The sequence below is a fragment of the Rousettus aegyptiacus genome, unplaced genomic scaffold (assembly GCF_014176215.1).
Source record: "Rousettus aegyptiacus isolate mRouAeg1 unplaced genomic scaffold, mRouAeg1.p scaffold_m13_p_3, whole genome shotgun sequence".
In the NCBI taxonomy this organism is placed as follows: Eukaryota; Metazoa; Chordata; class Mammalia; order Chiroptera; family Pteropodidae; genus Rousettus; species Rousettus aegyptiacus.
In genome coordinates this window covers 24,380,688-24,399,670 of record NW_023416306.1, presented here as the reverse complement: position 1 = coordinate 24,399,670, position 18,983 = coordinate 24,380,688, and the positions used below count along the sequence as shown (strand labels likewise).

Sequence of the window (18,983 nt, the reverse complement as noted above, 5' to 3'; positions counted from 1 at the left end):
TTTCACCATAAATTTATAGAGCTTCGTTAACTAAGAGAGACTGTTTACCTGATTCGTCTACGCTGGGCAGGAGAATAATAATTACAAATGTCTTATGACTAAAGAGATGTGAATAGTTGCTAATAAAATGTACATGGGAACACGTGGCGGATATTTACTGACAATACCTAGCACAACTATATCAATACATAGACCCTGTTTATGTCCCATCTTTCCACATTAGGGGAATGTTTTAAATCCTTTACATGTATGTGTAATGTGAATGTAATTTTCACGTGTCTTTCTAGATTCTATTTTATCTTAGTTCATTAATATTTTTACTGTCTCCTGTGAACTCTGATTTTTGCCAAGTTGGTGCCTCTGTTTGCACTTATATGATTATTGTTGAAAATTCTTACCCTCTCACTCTATTGCATATAGTTTACAGGTTTATAAATCAAGTAATAACATTATATAATACATAAGACAAGACTACATGATAAAATAACTTAGTGTGAAAACAGGTCTGACTGAAATTACAAAAACTGCTTTAGATCACACTCTCCTCTGACATCTGCCGGAGCTGGGGCAAGAATACAGATAAAGGCCCACATGTCCTATGTCTAAATATATGACTTGTAAATCAAGTTAAGACCATGGCTCAGCCTGCATTCCTTGGTACCCAGTACCAAGATATCTGCACTTTTTCTGATCCAAGAGATGAGTCTGTGATTTTTCTCATCCCGACTCCTCACTCCTCCACTCCAAACTCATAAGTTCTTTGGAGAAACACATATGCACACACGCATTCACTCTCCCAAGAATTTTGTTTGCTCAATTGGTTATTAAACTTTCAAAACACTCTACAAGACCAAAATGAAAAAAAAATTAGAAGATTTTGTATTTCTGTTTCTGATCTGGAGAGTCCTCTACACATTTCTTTTTTAGGGAGATACAAAAACAAACATATGGCAAGTTTTGTAACAATAAAATACATAAACATACATATGTGCCATTTAAGATGATTCCACAAATGTGAAAGAGAATACAGAGGTATAAAATATTTTGCAGGCACAGAAATTATTGTAGCATCACATTTGAAAAGGTTGTTGTATCAAAATGTTTTAAACATTGTCATTTTAATTTGCAATCTGATTCAGTTGCTTGTTTGTATGAAATATGAATACATCTATAGAGTGTTGACTTTTCTATTCAGTGTTTTAAATTCAGACTTAACAATTATTCATGTCATGTTCTAAAGATATTTTCTATGTCCCTCAATGTGTCTGCATTTATTAATTGGATTTCTTCTCTAAGGAAGAATTGTTTCTTCTCTCCTCCTTTATCTATCCATTTATTTATGAACTCATGAATATTTATTCTATTTCATAGACTATAGTCAAACACAATTGTTATTTATTTTGTTGCTCACATTGTTCCAGGTTGGACTAAAGAAAGCTCTTTCAGTTTGTTTCCTGTGTGCTTTCAACCTATCCCCATCCTTTTTAGGGAGCAATTCAATTTTCATTTAATTTTAATCATGCAGGTGGTACAATATAATGATAAGTTCAAAACCTATACTTATAAAATTGTATTTACGATGTGATTTCAATGTAAAAAGTAATTATTTGTAAGGATAAATTACATTCCATTGTTTAAAACTCTGCTCAAAATTTAGAATTATTTTTACAATATAAACTATATATTATTTCAAAGCCGTTATCTTTGCAAGGTGGGAAAAATAACAAATTTTATGATGTATATTTCTGTATTTTAAAATTATTTTCTAATGTAAGTTTTTATTTTATAGTAAGAAATATTTTAAATTGAAAATAATTATGAGATTGGATAAGAGGCAGTCTTTTTCTTCATTTTTGACTTCTTGAATTTGACATTATGTATGGGACATTTAAATAAAAAATAAAACAAACAAACAAAGGAATAAAACCAACAGCAGGCAGTGAGTTCCCATTAACATTTAGATTTCTAATATGAAGAATCAATTAAGGCTCCTCAGAGAACTGTCTGATTTTAGAGCCAGGGCAAGGAAAATATCGCTAGGCCAAGAGCAATGTGTAGTACAAAAAGGAAGGAAATACTCAGAGGAAAAGATGGGGCATGTTGAAAACACACACTACAGAAAATTCTACAAAACAATAGGCCAGTCAGTACTCTTTAGAAGTCATGTCGAGGTCATGGATGTCATAGAAAAACAGAGAAGTTAGCACAGATTTGGAGACATGGCATGAACCTGGGCTTGTCCTGGAACAGAAAAATACGTGTGACAAGTCTGATGAATGTGAATAAATTTAATAATACTGTACCAATATTAACTTCTTGGTTTTGATGATTGTACATGATGATAATATTAATTTTGGTCATGATGTAAGGTGTTAATATCAGGGGAACTGGGGTGAAGGTTAAAGGGACATCTATATTATTTTGCAATTTGTTGGCAGTTCTAAAATTAGCTTAAAATAAAAAGTTAAGCAAATTCATAAATCCACTTGTGACTTTTTTTTGACCTCTGGGATATTAGAAGAATTTTCTTCAATTTCCAAATAAGTGGCGACTTTCAAGATATCTTATTATTGTTATCTAGTTTAATTCCATTTTGGCCGAAGAATACACTTTGTATGATGTCAGTTCTTAAGATTTTTTTTTATGGTTGACAACGTGCTCTATTTTGATGAACACTGTATATTTAAATGAAAATTTGAAAAGAATAAGTATTCTCTTACTGTTGGATTGAATATTTTAAATGCAAATTAGGACAAGTTGATTAATAGTCTGTTAGATCTTCTATATTCTTAGATTTTTTTCTATTTTTCCTACTGATTATTAAGAGAAGAGTGGTAAAATGTGCAACTATAATTTCAGGTTTGTCTATTTCTCCTTTTGGTTCTATTTGTTTTTGCTTCATATAACATAAATTCTGATTTTAAGTACAAAAGCATGTAGCAATATTATGCCTTCTTTATGTGTTAACTCCTTTATCTTTATGTAGTATTCTTCTTTATCCCTGGTTATACTTCTTGCTCTGATGCCTAGTTTGTGCAAGGTTCATATAGTCATTCCAGGTTTCTTCTGCTTTCTTCTGATTATTTAGGTTCCCTTCTTTTTTTTAATATTTCTATGGTCTGCATAATTTTTTATGAAAAATTCATTGTAATTCTTAATTGTATTCTTTGGTACGTAATGTTTTTTTTTGTTGTTGTTGTTGTTGTTTTCCTGGATCTGCCCTTTCACCAGATTTCCTAATCATTAACAATAAGGAATATGCAATTTAAAGCAATAGTGATATACAATCACACAACTTCGGGCCAGCTAAAATAAAATAACTCATAATAATGTGGTGTGGTGAACACATCATAAGGTCAAACCACTATGTTGTACACCTGAAACTAATATTATATTTTATATCGATATATTGTACATTGTATTATATTGTATATATAATAAAAATTATATATATATATACATATATGTATATTTATATATAATCAACTAACCAATCAGTCAATATGTGGAAAAATAGGGGCTCTCATACACTGCCAGTGATACAGGCACTTTGGAGAACTGATCAGCATTATCTAAAGTTGATTATCACTATACACTATGACCAAGTACTTTTTTTCCCCATTCCCCTCCCCTTTGGTAACCATTAGTTTGTTTTCTGTATATTTATGGGTCTGTTCCTATTTTATTTTGTTTATTCATTTTTTTTCAGATTGCATATACAATGAAATCATATAGTCTTTTTCTCAGTCTGGCTTATTACACTTAGCATAATACCTTCTAGGTCCATCCATGTTGTCACAGATGGTAAGATTTCATTCTTTTATTTTTTTTTTGCTGAATAATATCTCATTGTGGGGTGTGTGTGTGTGTGTGTGTGTGTGTGTGTGTGTGTGACATCTTCTTTATTCATTCATCTATTCATAGACATTTATATTGCTTCCATATCTTGGCTATTACTAGTAATGCTGCAAAGAACACAGGTTGGAATATATCTTTCCATATTAGAGTTTTTGTTTTCTTTAGATAAATATCCTAAAGTTGAATTACTTGATCATATTGCAGATCTATGTTTCATTTTTTGAGGAATCTTCATACCTTTTCCATAGTGACTGCACTAATAAACAATCCTATGAACACTACACTAGGGTTCCCATTTTTCCACATCCTTTCCACACTTATTTGTTGATTTATTAATGATAGCCATTTTGAAAAGCGTAGGGTGATATCTTATGGTTAAAAGTTGCATTTCCCTGATAATATGAACAAAAAAAATTAAAAAATGCTATATACCAGAATAAGTATATGATCGTGTCTTCCAAAATATACATATAAAATTGTTCATAACAAAATAATATCTGATATTTAATAATTTTAGGTAAAATAAGTGCTATCCATTGTAGAACATATAAGTAAACTATGGTATACACATGTAATGCTTATAATACCACAAAAATTTTCATTTATGGAAATTATGAAGGAACTGCAGCTATATGCAGCTATAAATTTTAAAAATGTATACTGAAAAAACAACATATGAGAAAATGTTATTCTATAACATTATTAACATAGATTTAACAGAAGGTAAAATTAACAGTTATAAAACAGAATAGTGGTAGTTACCTATGGGTAGGGAATAAAGGGCTACAAATTGAATAGATCATAGTTACTAGTAAAAATCTGATTGCAACTCAGATAGTTGTTAAAAAGTTTGTTCGCTTTCGAATAATTTATCATGCTAATCATTTATAATTTTACTTACATTTAAAAATAATAGAAAACAAAAACTAGATATTTGGACAGATTCATGGTTAATTTTTATAATAATGATACAAACTATTATGCTATACAAAATATATTAGAATGCATTAAGAATTTAGTTTTACATTTATATACCCTTGTGTGGTCTCCTAAATCCTTTATGTAACACAGAGGGAGATAATTAAACTGATGATATATGAGTGGACAAATTAATAAATAGATATAAAAATCATATATAGATACATATGTATAGGCTTACATATATAGATATGTGAATCACTGAAACCATCACAAGTTTGAAGAATCTATTTTAGTTATATGGAGATTTTATGGAGAAAAATATATAACATAGTTTAAAATTCATAACATATTACAGAGTCTTAGGAAATAACTATGGATATCAAGGGCTAACTGTCTTTAGGTTTCAATGTGCTATTACAAGAAATAAATGAATCAATATATACAAATTATTTAATAACCTGTAAAATCCTTAAAATACATTGTATTTTTAATATTTTTATTATATATGTAATATGTATATTTGAAGACATGCTTACTAATCTCAATGGCCTTTTAACAGAAAACAACAAAAATGCTTTTGTATGTGATCATAGTGTTGCTACGAGTCAGACATTGGCAAATACGAGGTCGTCAAATTAATATATATGAGTATGATATATTTCTAATAAGCCTCAAATACTAAAGCAAGCCTTTCCTGTGATTTTGGCTTTGTAGATAGGAAGAGCTCTAAGAATGACCCTCCAACAACCCTTTCTTTTTAATTGTAGGTGGGACTTGAAAATATGAAGAAATATCATTCCCATGGTGATGCTGTGTTATGAGGTACAGGTGACCTTAAAATGAAGAGATTATCTAGAATGATCTAATGTTATCACCTGAGCCTTTTAGAACAGGGGTCCCCAACACCTGGGCCACAGTCTGTTAAGAACCGGGCCACACAGCAGGAGATGAGTGGTGGGCCAAAAAGCAAAACTTCATCTGTATTTGCAGCCACTCCCCAGAGTTAGCATCACTGCCTCAGCTCCACCTCAGATCAGAAGGCATTAGATTCACATAGGAGCACTGGTCCCCGGTGCCAAAAATTTGGGAATGCTGTTTTAGACAACAAAATTTTCCACAGCCGAGAGCAGAAGCGGAAAACAGAAAAATAATGGAAATTTAAACAATGAGAAGGACTCAATGAAACACTGCTGGTTGATGATGGAGGGGGTCATGTGAGAAGGAATGTGGACAGCTTCTAGGAGCACAACGCGGTCCATAGCTGCCACTGACAGCAAACAAGAAAACACAGACATCGGAACTATAGCCACGAGGGACTGAATTTTGCCCAGTGGAATGTTGCTTGGAAATAGATTCTTCCTCAGAGTCTCCAGATGAGAGTCCAGCCAGTAAACCAGTCAGCTCAATATGTGACACACTGACAGGAAGATCCAACGGAATTTGCCTCAGCTTTTACTATAGAATCATAAGATTTCAAGTGTGTTTTGTTTTATACCACAATAAGTTTGTGGTAATTTGTTATATAGCAATATAAAAATAGCACAGGCTTATTATAAAGAGATCTTTACCTCTCTTGGATCTTAATAGATAATACATATTTAATTAAGAATGACAATAAGAGATTAATTCAAGAGGTCACGGTGCAGAAGGCAAGAATTATTGTCTGCCCATGCATGATTTGGATCTTACTAAAGGTTGACAGAAGACATGCACTGGGCAGAGATACTTTCATAAACCAGGTATATACTATAAAATCCTACACAAAATGCCGTGGATTTAGAAATCACACTTTATGTATTGCATCACCACTTGGTAGAAGGACACCAGCATCCACAGTGTTAAGTTAGGGGACAGTAAGCAATTAGTTCAGAGAAATCTCGATTCCTAAATCACCATATGGAAGGTTCCTACCCTAACCCCTCGAGAAGTTACCATGGTCTGAGACATGAGAGAAAAGCTTTCATTGTGAAAAATCACAGAGATTTTTGTAGTTTATCTCTAACAGTGGCTGAAGTGTAATAAATCTATTCTGTAAGGGGGAAAAAATCAGTTGAAATTCCCTAAAAAGAGCTAGGTAGTGGCAATGTGTTCACATACTACTCTATTTAAAATTTGTTTTCATTGTTACTGGGGTGGAGTGCTAGGTGGAGTAAAAGTTAACTCAGATCTATGAGTAAGTTGATAATTTAATAAGCATCGAGCCTTCTTGAAAAGCTTGTATCTGTGAGCAGCCCAAAAGGTTAAGATGGGAAAAGCAATGTGAAGTCAGGCAAATAATTGAACAAAAGACACGTGACTGCCAGTCGGAAAGTCAGGATTGCATCAGATTTTAACAGGTAAATGCTGAAATGTATACCCTCTTATCAGTCAATAACTTAAAACTACATGAAAAACTGAAAGGAGTTTTCTTTAAGAGGTAAAATCAATGGGTCACTTTAAAACTACCAGTTGTATGTAGTCAGTAATAACGAGTGAAAGTAAATACCAATCTTAGATTGAATATTTGAAACTATTAAAACACAAGTAAAAGTGGATCCTTTTGTTTTTCCCTTTTAACTACTGGTGTGGTTGGCCTCTTTATGATGTCACATCTCAACATCACTAATCTGAATTTACAGTGCTTAAGTCCTGGCAAATCATAGGTTGGGGAAATGTCTGTACCAAGATTGTAAGTCCTCTTGTCAAGTTTTATGTTTTAAAATAACTGAAATGCTATAGTTAGCTTTATATTTATTCTCTTTAATATCAAGAGATGTTCATGATATTATTATGGTGCCATTGATAAACAAAAGAGTATGTGTTTAGCAAATGTATTCTCAAGGAAGGCTGTAGGTTGTTTTGATCCAAGACTTAACTAATTCACATCAGTAAAATATAGACATGGCTAAGATAAGTCTTTTTCAATGTGATTCTTCATCTTTTATCATATTGTATTTTGGAACATAAAAAATGAAATAATTCATGGTTTTCATTCAGGCAACTATCACCTCCTTAGGCGTCATTTGGAAATTTATGGGAGCTTTTTTTCCTTTTATGTCACAGGGACTGAAAATTACACTGACTTTAGAGGGTCTGGTTCAAGGGTTCTAAACCTTTGCTAAAAAGTGGGCAGCCCAACAGAAAAAAAGATCAACTAAATGCTAATTGTATCCCCCCATGAGAAATACTGAGTATGCAAAAGTAGTTTGCAATAAAAAGAAGATAATCCATATGGGTAATTTGATGATAGTTGTTTCCTGATACTTAATTTGTGTTAAAAGGAGGTAGAGGAAGGAAAGCTTTCCATTGTGTAAACCTTTTTACTGTGAGGCATGGAACAAAGGCAAAGGCATGGAACTCTGAAATAAAAAGCTAAGTGTAACTGGGTTTTCTTTGGAGGGTACTGTTAATGAAAAGATAAAATACAAATCTTGAAAATAAACACAAACAAAACAGGCTTCTGGTGACTACCTCATTATATCATAAAGGCCATAAAAGTTTGAATGTATCTGTCATGATTACTTCAGAGGCTGAGTGAATTGTTGATTATTACATAGTAAACAATGTTCAGGCATATAACAGAATTAACTGTGTATTCACTTTAAAATACTGAAGCACAATAAAATATTGATGTCATCACTATTTTCATGAGCATTGCTTGGCTTTCAAAGAACTTCTCCACAATGGTTAAGAACTTATTTCTGATTTTATGACTATTTCTACATGGTGTTTTCTGGTGTAATCCTCAAACTCTCATGCTATTGTAGAAGGAAAGTGTGGTTAACCTCAAAATCAAATGGCCTGATTGTTAGCTAATGAAACACACACACACACACCAAATCCTTAACGTAAATTCTCATTTTTCCTTGGGTTCAAGTGGCAACTTCTAGTTCACTTAACAGAGACTCTGAAATGCAGAACATAACTTTCTACCCTGCCTTTCCTCTGAATTCTAACAATGACAGGACCTTAATTTTAGACTTATCATTTCTGCGCCATGGCACCCAACTTGTAGTTGATAAAGAAAATTCTCCTCTTTTAGTTCATTTTCCCACGCCACCCTCTCTTTAATACCTTTATCCATTCAAATCTCAAAAATCCCACTCAAGAGTTTCACCTCTTCTTGCCTTTGCCTCTAACTCAGGGTACTTGACTCAACTTAGTCTTTCTATTTTTAATGTTGAATACTAGGTCTAAAACTTCTGAAGGAAGTGGAAGAAGTTTTCATAAAGATTTGGTATCAGATAGGGAGAAAAACTTAACTTTTTGAATGCCCGGTGTTAGCTTCCAGATTTCATACCTCCTGTACATTTTATCTTTGTCCCTCTTAAACTGCATTAATAAAGCTCATCTCACTACCTTGGCCTAGAAATTCACCTTGATATAGAACAGGGTTTATCGACCTTGGCACTATTGACATTTTAGGCAAGATAACTCTTTATTGGAGATAACTCTTTGTTGGAGTTGAGAACTGGGGGTGGGGAATGGTCTTGTTCATTATAAGATGCTTAGAAGTATCCCCGGTTTCTACCCACTAGATGCCAGCATCAGCACGCAAGTGCGCAGGCATTCTTGCCTATACACAATTGTGATCATTGAAAATATCTCAGACTTTGCAAAATGTCCTCTGGGGAAAGGGATTCAAAATAAGCCTGGTCTGAGATACACTGCTCTAGAAATGTTAGAAAATGACAGGAAATTTCATCAAACATACACATTCATCTCAGCAAGACAACAGCCATGTGGCAGTTGAACTTTGCTTTTACGTAGAGACTCCTATAGGAAATACAAAAGTGACCTAGGTCCCAGTAAGTCCTTGGAAAACATTCTGCCAAGTCCTTTACAACCTCATTTGCCATACATCCAATGCAGAATACAAAAATCCAAAGTCTGCTGGCAGGATATCTTGGGATACCCACACATACAGATTGTCTGTGGGCATTTCAAATGACACTGGAGGAGATGTCACATTATTGAGCCCTTTTCCTTTGAATTTATTATACATTTTTTAAAACATATATAGAGATACAGTTAAAGGCAAGAGTAAATAAAGGTATATTACGTATTTAGTTTGAAAAATGTGAAACTAAAGATTCAAATTTCTTTCCGGGGGTTATATAGAAACATAGAAATAGGATTCCCTCCTAAAAAAATAAAGTTCCCCATGTTTCCTACTTTGGGATCTCGACTTGTATTTAGGAAAACTGAAACCTAGCTTCCCTTCCTAAGCCATAAACATGCTACGTTCCAAAATGCTGACAGTAGGTACCTCATTACTGAAAAAAAAAAAAAGCTCACAGATACTGAGATAGATTTTGAAATGATTGAATGTGGTGACCTGAAGAGAAGGCAGACTTGTGGCTTATGTATTCTATATCCCTTGGTTAAGATGAAGTATTAGCTATTGGGTTTCCTTAAATATATATATCAAAGACCTTAATTCAAGATCTAGTTGTATAGACAAAGAATAACCTTTTTATGACATAATTGTTGCATTTTTTCTTCATTATTAGAGTATTTAAATTGGACCATTTTCAATTTTAAAAGGATGGAAATAACATATATTAATATAAAAATGGTTTTAAAATAAAGATAAAAGGTACACTAACAGTTGTTTGTTTGTTTGTTTTTAATTAGAAACTTCAAAAATGGAATTTAATGCATTGTGTTCTACAAAATTTCTTGACCGTCGCAGAGAGGCAAGGGAGAGATGCTGTCATCAGCAGAACCACACTTATAGGAAAGAGTGAGAAAATGCTATCTTACATGAAAATAGGTTTTCTCCCGTTGATAGATGCCTGGGATGTTTAATTTTGGTTATTATGAAGAAAGTTGCTATACACATTTCATCCGAGTCTTTTTATGGGTACCTGTTGGCTAAGTTACTAGTGGAAAGGCTTATTCATACACAGCGTATGTGTAAGTTTAATTTCATTTCAAAAATATCAAATGATATTCCAAAGTAGGGGTACCATTTCTGCACCCACAACCAATGCTGAATATGTCAGCTGCTCTACACCACTGTTGACTGTCGGTGTCATTACTCTTTCATTTTCTCTGTTCTCATTACTATAAAGGTTATCTTCTTTAATTTCTCTGAGGAAAATTTTTAGTTTTCTTATGTATGTCTTGCATATATTTAATAAACTTATTTCTAAATATTTTCATGTTATTGCAAATTATTCTTTCTTAAATTTATATCTTCCCATTTTCCTAGTTATAGAGATATTCTGTATATAATTACCATTGTGTCACATAATTTTATTACATTCATGTATGAGCTCTAAATAATTATATTTGTAGATGTCACTGGTAGTCTTTTTACTCAATCAAGTCTTTTGTGGATGAAAACAAGTTTACTTTTTCCTTTCCAATATTGATGTTTTTATTATCTTATGGAACAAAATAGGGTTTGGATTACAATGTTAAAGAGGAGATTGAGCATCTTTGCTTTGTTTCTGATTTATAGAGGAGAGTCAATTTTCTATAATAAAACTAAATTTAATTTGGACACAATATATCTGCTTGAGGAAGATGTCTTCTATTCCTCATTTTCTCAGTTTTAATGGCTACTGTTTTGTTCGAAAATTCTTCTGCATTTCTTGAGATGATGAGACAATTTCCTTATTTTGTTATTTAGAGTGATTGCATTGTTTGATTTATATGTGTTAAACCAACTTTATATTCCAGACAGTAAACTTCCGTGGTCATGATGTATTAGACATTTTATATATTGTTCCATAAAATTAATAAATTGTTAAGGAATTTTTGTATCTGTGTTTATTCAGAATATTGGTTTATAATATTCATTTCTGGCAATGTTTTTAGAGGTTCCTGTGTCAAGGTTATTTATATTTATCTCAAAAATTAGCTGAAACACTTTCCTCCTATCTCTTGTTTCTGAAAAACTTTTGTAGAGGTAGTATTTTTCTTTAAATTTTTGATTTATCAGTAAAACGGTCTGGGCCTGTGCTTTTCTTTCTGAGAAGGATTTGATAATAAATTTATTCGACAATTACAGGGATATTCACATTCTTTATTATTTCATCATGTCAATTTTGGTAAATAAATTGAGCTCATCTATTTCACTTAAGTTGCTGAATTTATTAGCATAAAGCCCTTAATGATATTCTTCATTATCCTTTAAAATCTATATTATTATAAAACTTGCACCTGTCCTAATATTGGTAATTTGTTTTCTCTTTTCCTTCATCTGACTTTCTAGAACATAAAATTTGAATAGTCTTAAAAAGAAGACCCCCAATTTTTTTTAAATTTAATCTAATTTTATTTTCTTTAATTGATTTTGACTTATCATTTCATTAATCTCTCCCCTTTAACTGTGATATTTTCCTAATTTTAAGCAGATATTTAAAATACTGTTTTCGATTTTTTTCTAATATAAGGAATTAAAGGTATAAATTCTTCTGTATGAACTGTACATAGTATTCCACATTTTTCAATATATTATTGTTTAAGTGCTTCTTTTTGAACAACTGTTCATAATGATTTCTGTTTGACCACTGGTTATGCCGAAGGAGCTGTTCATTTTTCAAATATTTGTATTGTTGCTACATTCCACTGAGTTGGCTCAGACTGCAGAATACTCTATGAATGAATTATGTCCCTAGTGTCCTGTCCTCAACAGCCCTGCTCAGCTCCTGTAGACTCATTCCTGGCTCTTTTATGGAGTCAGTCCATCTCATTTTTGGTCTTCCTTTGCTGCTGCCTTCTCTTTTTCCCAGCATTACTGTCTTTTCCAAAGAACTCTGCCTTCTCATGATGTATCCAAAGTCGAACAGCTTCAGTTTTGTTATTTTTGCTTCTAGCAATGTTTCAGGTTTAGTTTACTCTAGGACCCACTTGTTCGTCTTTCTGGCAGTCCAGTGTTTCCATAGAGCTCTCCTACAACTCCATATTTCAAATGAATCAATTTTTTTCCATTGGCCTTCTTCACTGTTCAATCTCTATGTATTTGCTATATATTTTTTTTATTAATTTCCAATTCAATTGCTTGGTGATCAAAGAATATGTCCTACAGATTATACAAGGAAATAATGGACCATGCCTATGTAATATTTTTTACATAGGCATTTAATAAGTTTCATGAACCTGAAATATTTCCTCTTTCAGAGCAATTAAAACAGAGAAGTTCATAACCATACCTGATTACCAAAATTTCTTCAGCAGTATATAAATGTACATTGGCTAGGTCCAAACCTAGAGATTCAGATATTGTGGGACAAGTAATTTTAATGCATGTCCTCATAAAAGAAAACACCAGACTAGATAATTTATTAGTGAATGCATCAATAAATCCTAAATTTTGTCTAATTATTTAAATTCTTAAAAGTGACAATTTTTAAAATATACCAACCAGGTTTAGTGTTAGTGATTAGAGTTTTAATGCAGTTATTGAGATACTTTATAAAAATATAATTTATTATTAATGTTTATGCAATGTCAAAATAAGTAAGCAAGTGGGTAAGCATGTGTGTTTGTATTTCTGTGTGATTGTATAACAAACTCATGATCAACAAAGACTATTTCTATAATATGATGAAAAGGTATAAAATAATATTTCTCTAAGAAATCTTAATAATTGTCTTCCTTATAAATATATAAAAATTAGATTATAAAACTACCTTCTGTGGGAACCAATATGTTTATATAGTACTAAACCAAATGGAAACTTATAAATGGAAGAAAATACTTTGCAATATAATTTTCTCAGATTTTCTTAGGGGAAAAAAGATCAAAATTCAGGTCAATACTGTGGTACACACAAATACACACACACACACACACACACATACATTCATAGACATACACATATACTGCTGAATAATCTGAATTTGATTAAGTTCTGAAAATATTTTAAGATCTAATCTAATTTTACTTAAGCATAGTGTTTTCAAAGTACAATCTTAGTCAAAATCAACTGAAAAGAAGTTGAGCATGAGGTGAGAAAACTGAATTCAATCATGGTTTTACAATTTGAAAAAAGTCTCTATTTTAGATATGGCAGGTTGATAAGATTTTTTTCTTATGCATTACTCCCCTTGTTTTAGCTCTGTTGAGTCTCTCCTAAAAAGACACGTTTGCTCATCTCTGTTTTTCTGAGACCAAGTAATCTTACATAATAATGGAGATCGGAGAATACAAAATATTTCTCTAGTTGGTGGTGGCAAGTGCTTATGAATAATACTGATCATTAAACTGAGTGACTTTGTACAAATTAATTAAAACCATTCTCTCTTATTTTAATAGCCAAAAAGCAAGCTTTGGGACATGTGATAATTACATTCCAGGTAGGAAAGAGTTCAATATACTTTTTAAAAAGTATGTACGATATATTTTAGAGATAAGAAATTATCCTCCATTCAAAGTGATAAAGCAGTAGCTGTCATAGAATATTATTAAAAATTGACTTTTTATTTTCCAAGGAACTTCCTTCATGGCTCAGTGTACACCTCCTAAAGATATTTTTCCTAAATCCAAAAATGATTATGCAAGTATACATAGCACCATAAAGGTGAATATGTTTACATGTTAGTAATCATTTAATCTGATAATCTTATAGTTGAAAGGTAGTGAAGAAAACTGGCTAAAGAAGTTCTCACCCATGTCAGAAATGTCTTCTACTACTACATTTCTGATAGATTGTATCTGGCTTACAATTGGCTAAAAAAAAAAAAAAAATCATTCCTTGACAAAACCAGTCATCCTGATGTTGAAGGACTTTATATATCAAGTGATTTTTCCCTCATATATTGATCTAAAATATGCCTTTCATTCTGTATATTTTCTCGATAATCCTGCTTCAGGCTTTAGGAGATTCACAGGACAAGTCTATTTCCTCTAACATACAATATTACTGCACATATTCAAATATAGTGAGGATATCTCTCTTACTGGCCTCATCGGTAACTAAATGTCTTGAACCACTTCTATCATGTTTCCCAGGTAACTCTACCCTCCAGTCACAATTCTGTTGGTATTCTTCATTTGTCTGTTTCTTTATTAATATGCAACCTATAGCAATGCAGTTCTTGGGGATATAACATTCATGCTTGTAACTTGGAAAATGATTACTAAATAAAGTGATCTAAAATATTAGCATTTATAGTCCATTGTATATTAACTAAATATTTTATAACAGGCACTACATTAATTACTTTGAGGGCTACAGAAGTAGTTACCGTATTTTCTGTCCTTCATAGAATTGTATTGTAACCAAAAGAGTAAACAGCAAAACTCTAGACTGGATTAGATAGAGTAAAAGGAAGTAATTGGTTTCTTTCCATTTATATTACTTTCCTGTAAAAGTGTTAAAAATAAAAAAAAAATCAATTTTTATTTTTTCATGGTAATAGCAGAGAATTTCAAACATTACCAAATAGATACAGAATCTGAATTGTTGGTTTATTCATTTACATAAAATGTAATACCTTACTGTCACTTTAGTTCTGATGAAATTCTCTTTCCTCTAAGGTGTAAATTTAATGTTTTCTTATTTTAGTCAGTGAATTAAGCAAAACATCATGGAATCAGCAACACTTTGCCCTGGTATTTCCCAAACCACAGAGGCCAGGAACAAAAAGAAGATCACTACCTTCCCAACTACGAGATAATACAGTTCCTGTGAGTATTCAAAAGATCATATAATTTTATTAGGAATAAACTTGTAAAGTCAATGAGATTTCTGTGATGATGGAACTATTTTAATATTTGCATCCCAATGTGGCTATTGAACCCCTGAAATGAGGCTCCTGAAACTGAGAAACTGAATTTTACATTTTCAATTCAATTTAATTCACATGAGGCTTTTACATGCCACACTACCACAGTTAAAAGTAATTCAAATTATACTACCTGAAGAAAGTAGATATTTTATTTGTTCCACTGTTTAAAAATTTCCCTCTTATTTCCTATTAACTATTTGTTGTTCAGTAACCCCACATTATAGAAAATATGTATCCCAAAGTATAGAAATCAAGAGATCCTAATGCCACAGTTAAAAAATGTTTACCGGCTAGAGAAATCCCTTCATTAGAATCAAGGAGTTAGTTACATTATACTCTAATCAGGTTTCGATGCTTCCTCATTTCCTGTAATATAAATTCAAGATTTTGAATACTGGAAGATACAATATTTCCCCATGTTTCTGAAGTCAACATAGTACATGAAAATGTTCAAAGAAAAGTTTCCACAAGATGAATGTATTATTATGTCTTGTTTATCTTAAGGAATATATCCAATCTGTAGTGATCCAGGTTCATTTGTTTTATATTTTAATTTTCTTACTTTACTCAATTTATTTTTCTATTAACACTTTCTGTTAATATTTTTTCCAAAATTTCCTATTTTCAGTTAAGCTTTCGCAAATATTAGGTTATGTGTTAAAAACAAAATGTTCGATCCACACAAATTAATATGCGCTGAATATTACAGCTTTTATTACTACAGTTTCCTAACAGGTGGAATTCCAGGCTTTTACTTTTAACCACAGTTAGCACTGTAAATTCTAGAAACAAAATAGAGAGCAGGATCAGACTGAACACAAAACTATTAGATATTAGAAAATATTAGTTTCCAAGTTAGCCTAGAAATGGAGGCTGGGCAAGATATTCTGAATATCTCAAAAACAGAGTCAAAGAAAAAACAAGCACTGTTTTGATTGTGAAGAGAGATTCTGATATGTCATTAGTAAGTGAAATCCTATATCAGTTTTGACATAAAATCATGAGGGAATTATAAAGATATCTTAAATTGAAATTAGATCCAAAATGAGACAAGGTTATCTATTAGTTCAAAAAAGAATAAAAATAAAAAAGCAGAGTAAATTATAAAATCTATGATTTATACACTATTTATTAAAATCTAAAATCTTTTTGTGATATTGTATTTGGATTCTGATAATAAAAGGTGTGTAATTCACACAAGTTATTCATCATTATTCTAACAAATATTTCAGAAATATGATGAAGACAAATTAAAGGGAGATTCTAAGCGACCTTTATGGATGTACCAGTCTTTAATGAGTATTTCCGAAACACCATCTGCTTATTTAGCTGCCAGGAGACAGTCCCCACATAAAACAACTTATCACCACAAGGGGGATGTTGAAGTAGCAAGTGTAAAGAAACCTTTATCCCCAGCAATTGATGAGACAGGTAAAAAAGACAAAAAAACAGACAAGAAAGACAGATTAGAGTCAGAGACTGCACCCAAAGTTTCACCAGACTCAAAAATATCTAAGGATTCACAGAAAGACAAGGATTCCAAAGCAGTAACTATAGATGAAAAAGACATTGCAAAACCAGATGCTAAAGGAGACAAAAAGAAGGCCAAGGAGTCAACTACAGAATCAGAACCTGGAAAAGAAGGCACAAAGAAAGATTCCAAAAAAGATAAGAAAGTTTTAAAGAAGGGCAAGGAGTCAGGTACAGAATCTGAAGATGAAATAGAGGACACAAAGAAAGATTCCAAAAAAGATAAGAAAGTTTTAAAGAAGGGCAAGGAGTCAGCTACAGAATCTGAAGATGAAATAAAGGACACAAAGAAGGATTCCAAAAAAGATAAAGATACAAAGAAGAAAAAGGAGCCAGCTACAGAATCTGAAGATGAAATAAAAGACACAAAGAAAGATTCCAAAAAAGATAAAGATACAAAGAAGAGAAAGGAATCAGCTACAGAATATGAAGGTGAACAAAAAGATTCAGAGAAAGATTCCAAAAAAGATAAAGATACAAAGAAGAGAAAGGAATCAGCTACAGAATACAAAGGTGAACAAAAAGATTCAGAGAAAGATTCCAAAAAAGATAAAGATACAAAGAAGAGAAAGGAGTCAGCTACAAAATATGAAGGTGAACCAAAAGATGCAGAGAAAGATTCCAAAAAAGATAAAGATACAAAGAGAAAGGAGTCAGCTACAGAATATGAAGGTGAACAAAAAGATTCAGAGAAAGATTCCAAAAAAGATAAAGATACAAAGAAGAGAAAGGAATCAGCTACAGAATACAAAGGTGAACAAAAAGATTCAGAGAAAGATTCCAAAAAAGATAAAGATACAAAGAAGAGAAAGGAGTCAGCTATAGAATCTGAAAATGAAATAAAGGACACAAAGAAAGACTCCAAAAAAGATAAAGATACAAAGAAGAAAAAGGAGTCAGCTACAGAATCTGAAGATGAACAAAAAGATGCAAAGAAGGACAAGGATAAGGATAAGAAAAAAGATAAAAAGAAATCCGATGAAAAAAGTGATGAATCAAAGGGCAAGAAAGATTCCAAAAAGGATGCCAAGAAAGATGCTGACACAGAATTGACTGATGCAAAGCAAGATTCAAAGAAGTATTCAAAGAAGAACAGGAGCATACATAATAAAACAATTTTAATAACTCGACATTAAATCTATACGAGTAAAACAGGTGATTCGAAGCATCAAATACATTTAAAATTGCAGCAAACAATACAAAGAAAGATTCAGAAAAGCTCCAAAAAATATGTTAAGAAAAATTAACAATGAATCAATGATAATTCATTGAAAGACTTCAAGAATACTTATACTAACTCTGGGAATATGAACTATGAAATCAAAGGTCCCTAGAAAGATTCAAAGAATATACAACTAAGGATGTAGAAGTTAATGATGCTGAATCTGTGAATATGGAAAAGAAAAAAAAATCGATGCAGGCTTTGAAACAATTCAAGAAGGCAAATGTTGAATCCATAGATTCAAACAATCTGAAGCTCTATCTACAGATTTAAATGAAGAACCACAGGGGTCATGAGAGGAAGTCAAGAGATGAGCCAAATAAATTTCAGAAAGCTTACTTTCAAATTAATACAAATACAAATTAAAGGTACCATTCTTTAAAAAAAGAAAAAGAAAAAAATATTATTTCTTCCTAATGAAACTACATTATCATCTCTGAAGTGTAAATAGCCATGACCGGACTGATGGATGTTGAATGTTCCACTTTCAAGCACATTTGGTAAGTTAGTTTTGTTTTATTTTAAGCAAAGTTGAATTAAACAATTGGAACAATTTAAAGGTTTGAACTGACACTGTTCTCATAAAATCTCTGTAATATGCTGATTAGGTTTTTACTAGAATTTTATTAGGTTTGGGCTTTCTTGTTATAAGAAATATTTAAAACATTTGATGAGAACACCACCTAAATGAAGTTTTAAAAATGTCAATGAAAAGGCTAAGAGAAGTA

The 18,983-nt window shown here is 31.8% G+C and overlaps 1 protein-coding gene across 1 annotated transcript; it reads left to right on the top strand.

Moving 5' to 3' along the window:
- Positions 1–7,430: 7,430 nt before the first annotated feature.
- Positions 7,431–18,169, top strand: LOC107504342 (cylicin-2). Its single transcript, XM_036239507.1, has 5 exons — positions 7,431–7,447; positions 14,029–14,069; positions 15,281–15,402; positions 16,736–17,851; positions 17,891–18,169. Exons 1-5 carry the CDS (start codon positions 7,431–7,433, stop codon positions 18,167–18,169), a joined length of 1,575 nt encoding a protein of 524 aa, XP_036095400.1.
- Positions 18,170–18,983: the final 814 nt, after the last annotated feature.

What these genes read in the sequence shown, in the direction of transcription:
- LOC107504342 (XM_036239507.1), top strand. An exon ending in ATGTGATAATTACATTCCAG is followed by an intron (nt 14,070 to 15,280) that starts GTAGGAAAGAGT and finishes TTCTTATTTTAG; the next exon opens with TCAGTGAATTAAGCAAAACA. An exon ending in TACGAGATAATACAGTTCCT is followed by an intron (nt 15,403 to 16,735) that starts GTGAGTATTCAA and finishes CAAATATTTCAG; the next exon opens with AAATATGATGAAGACAAATT.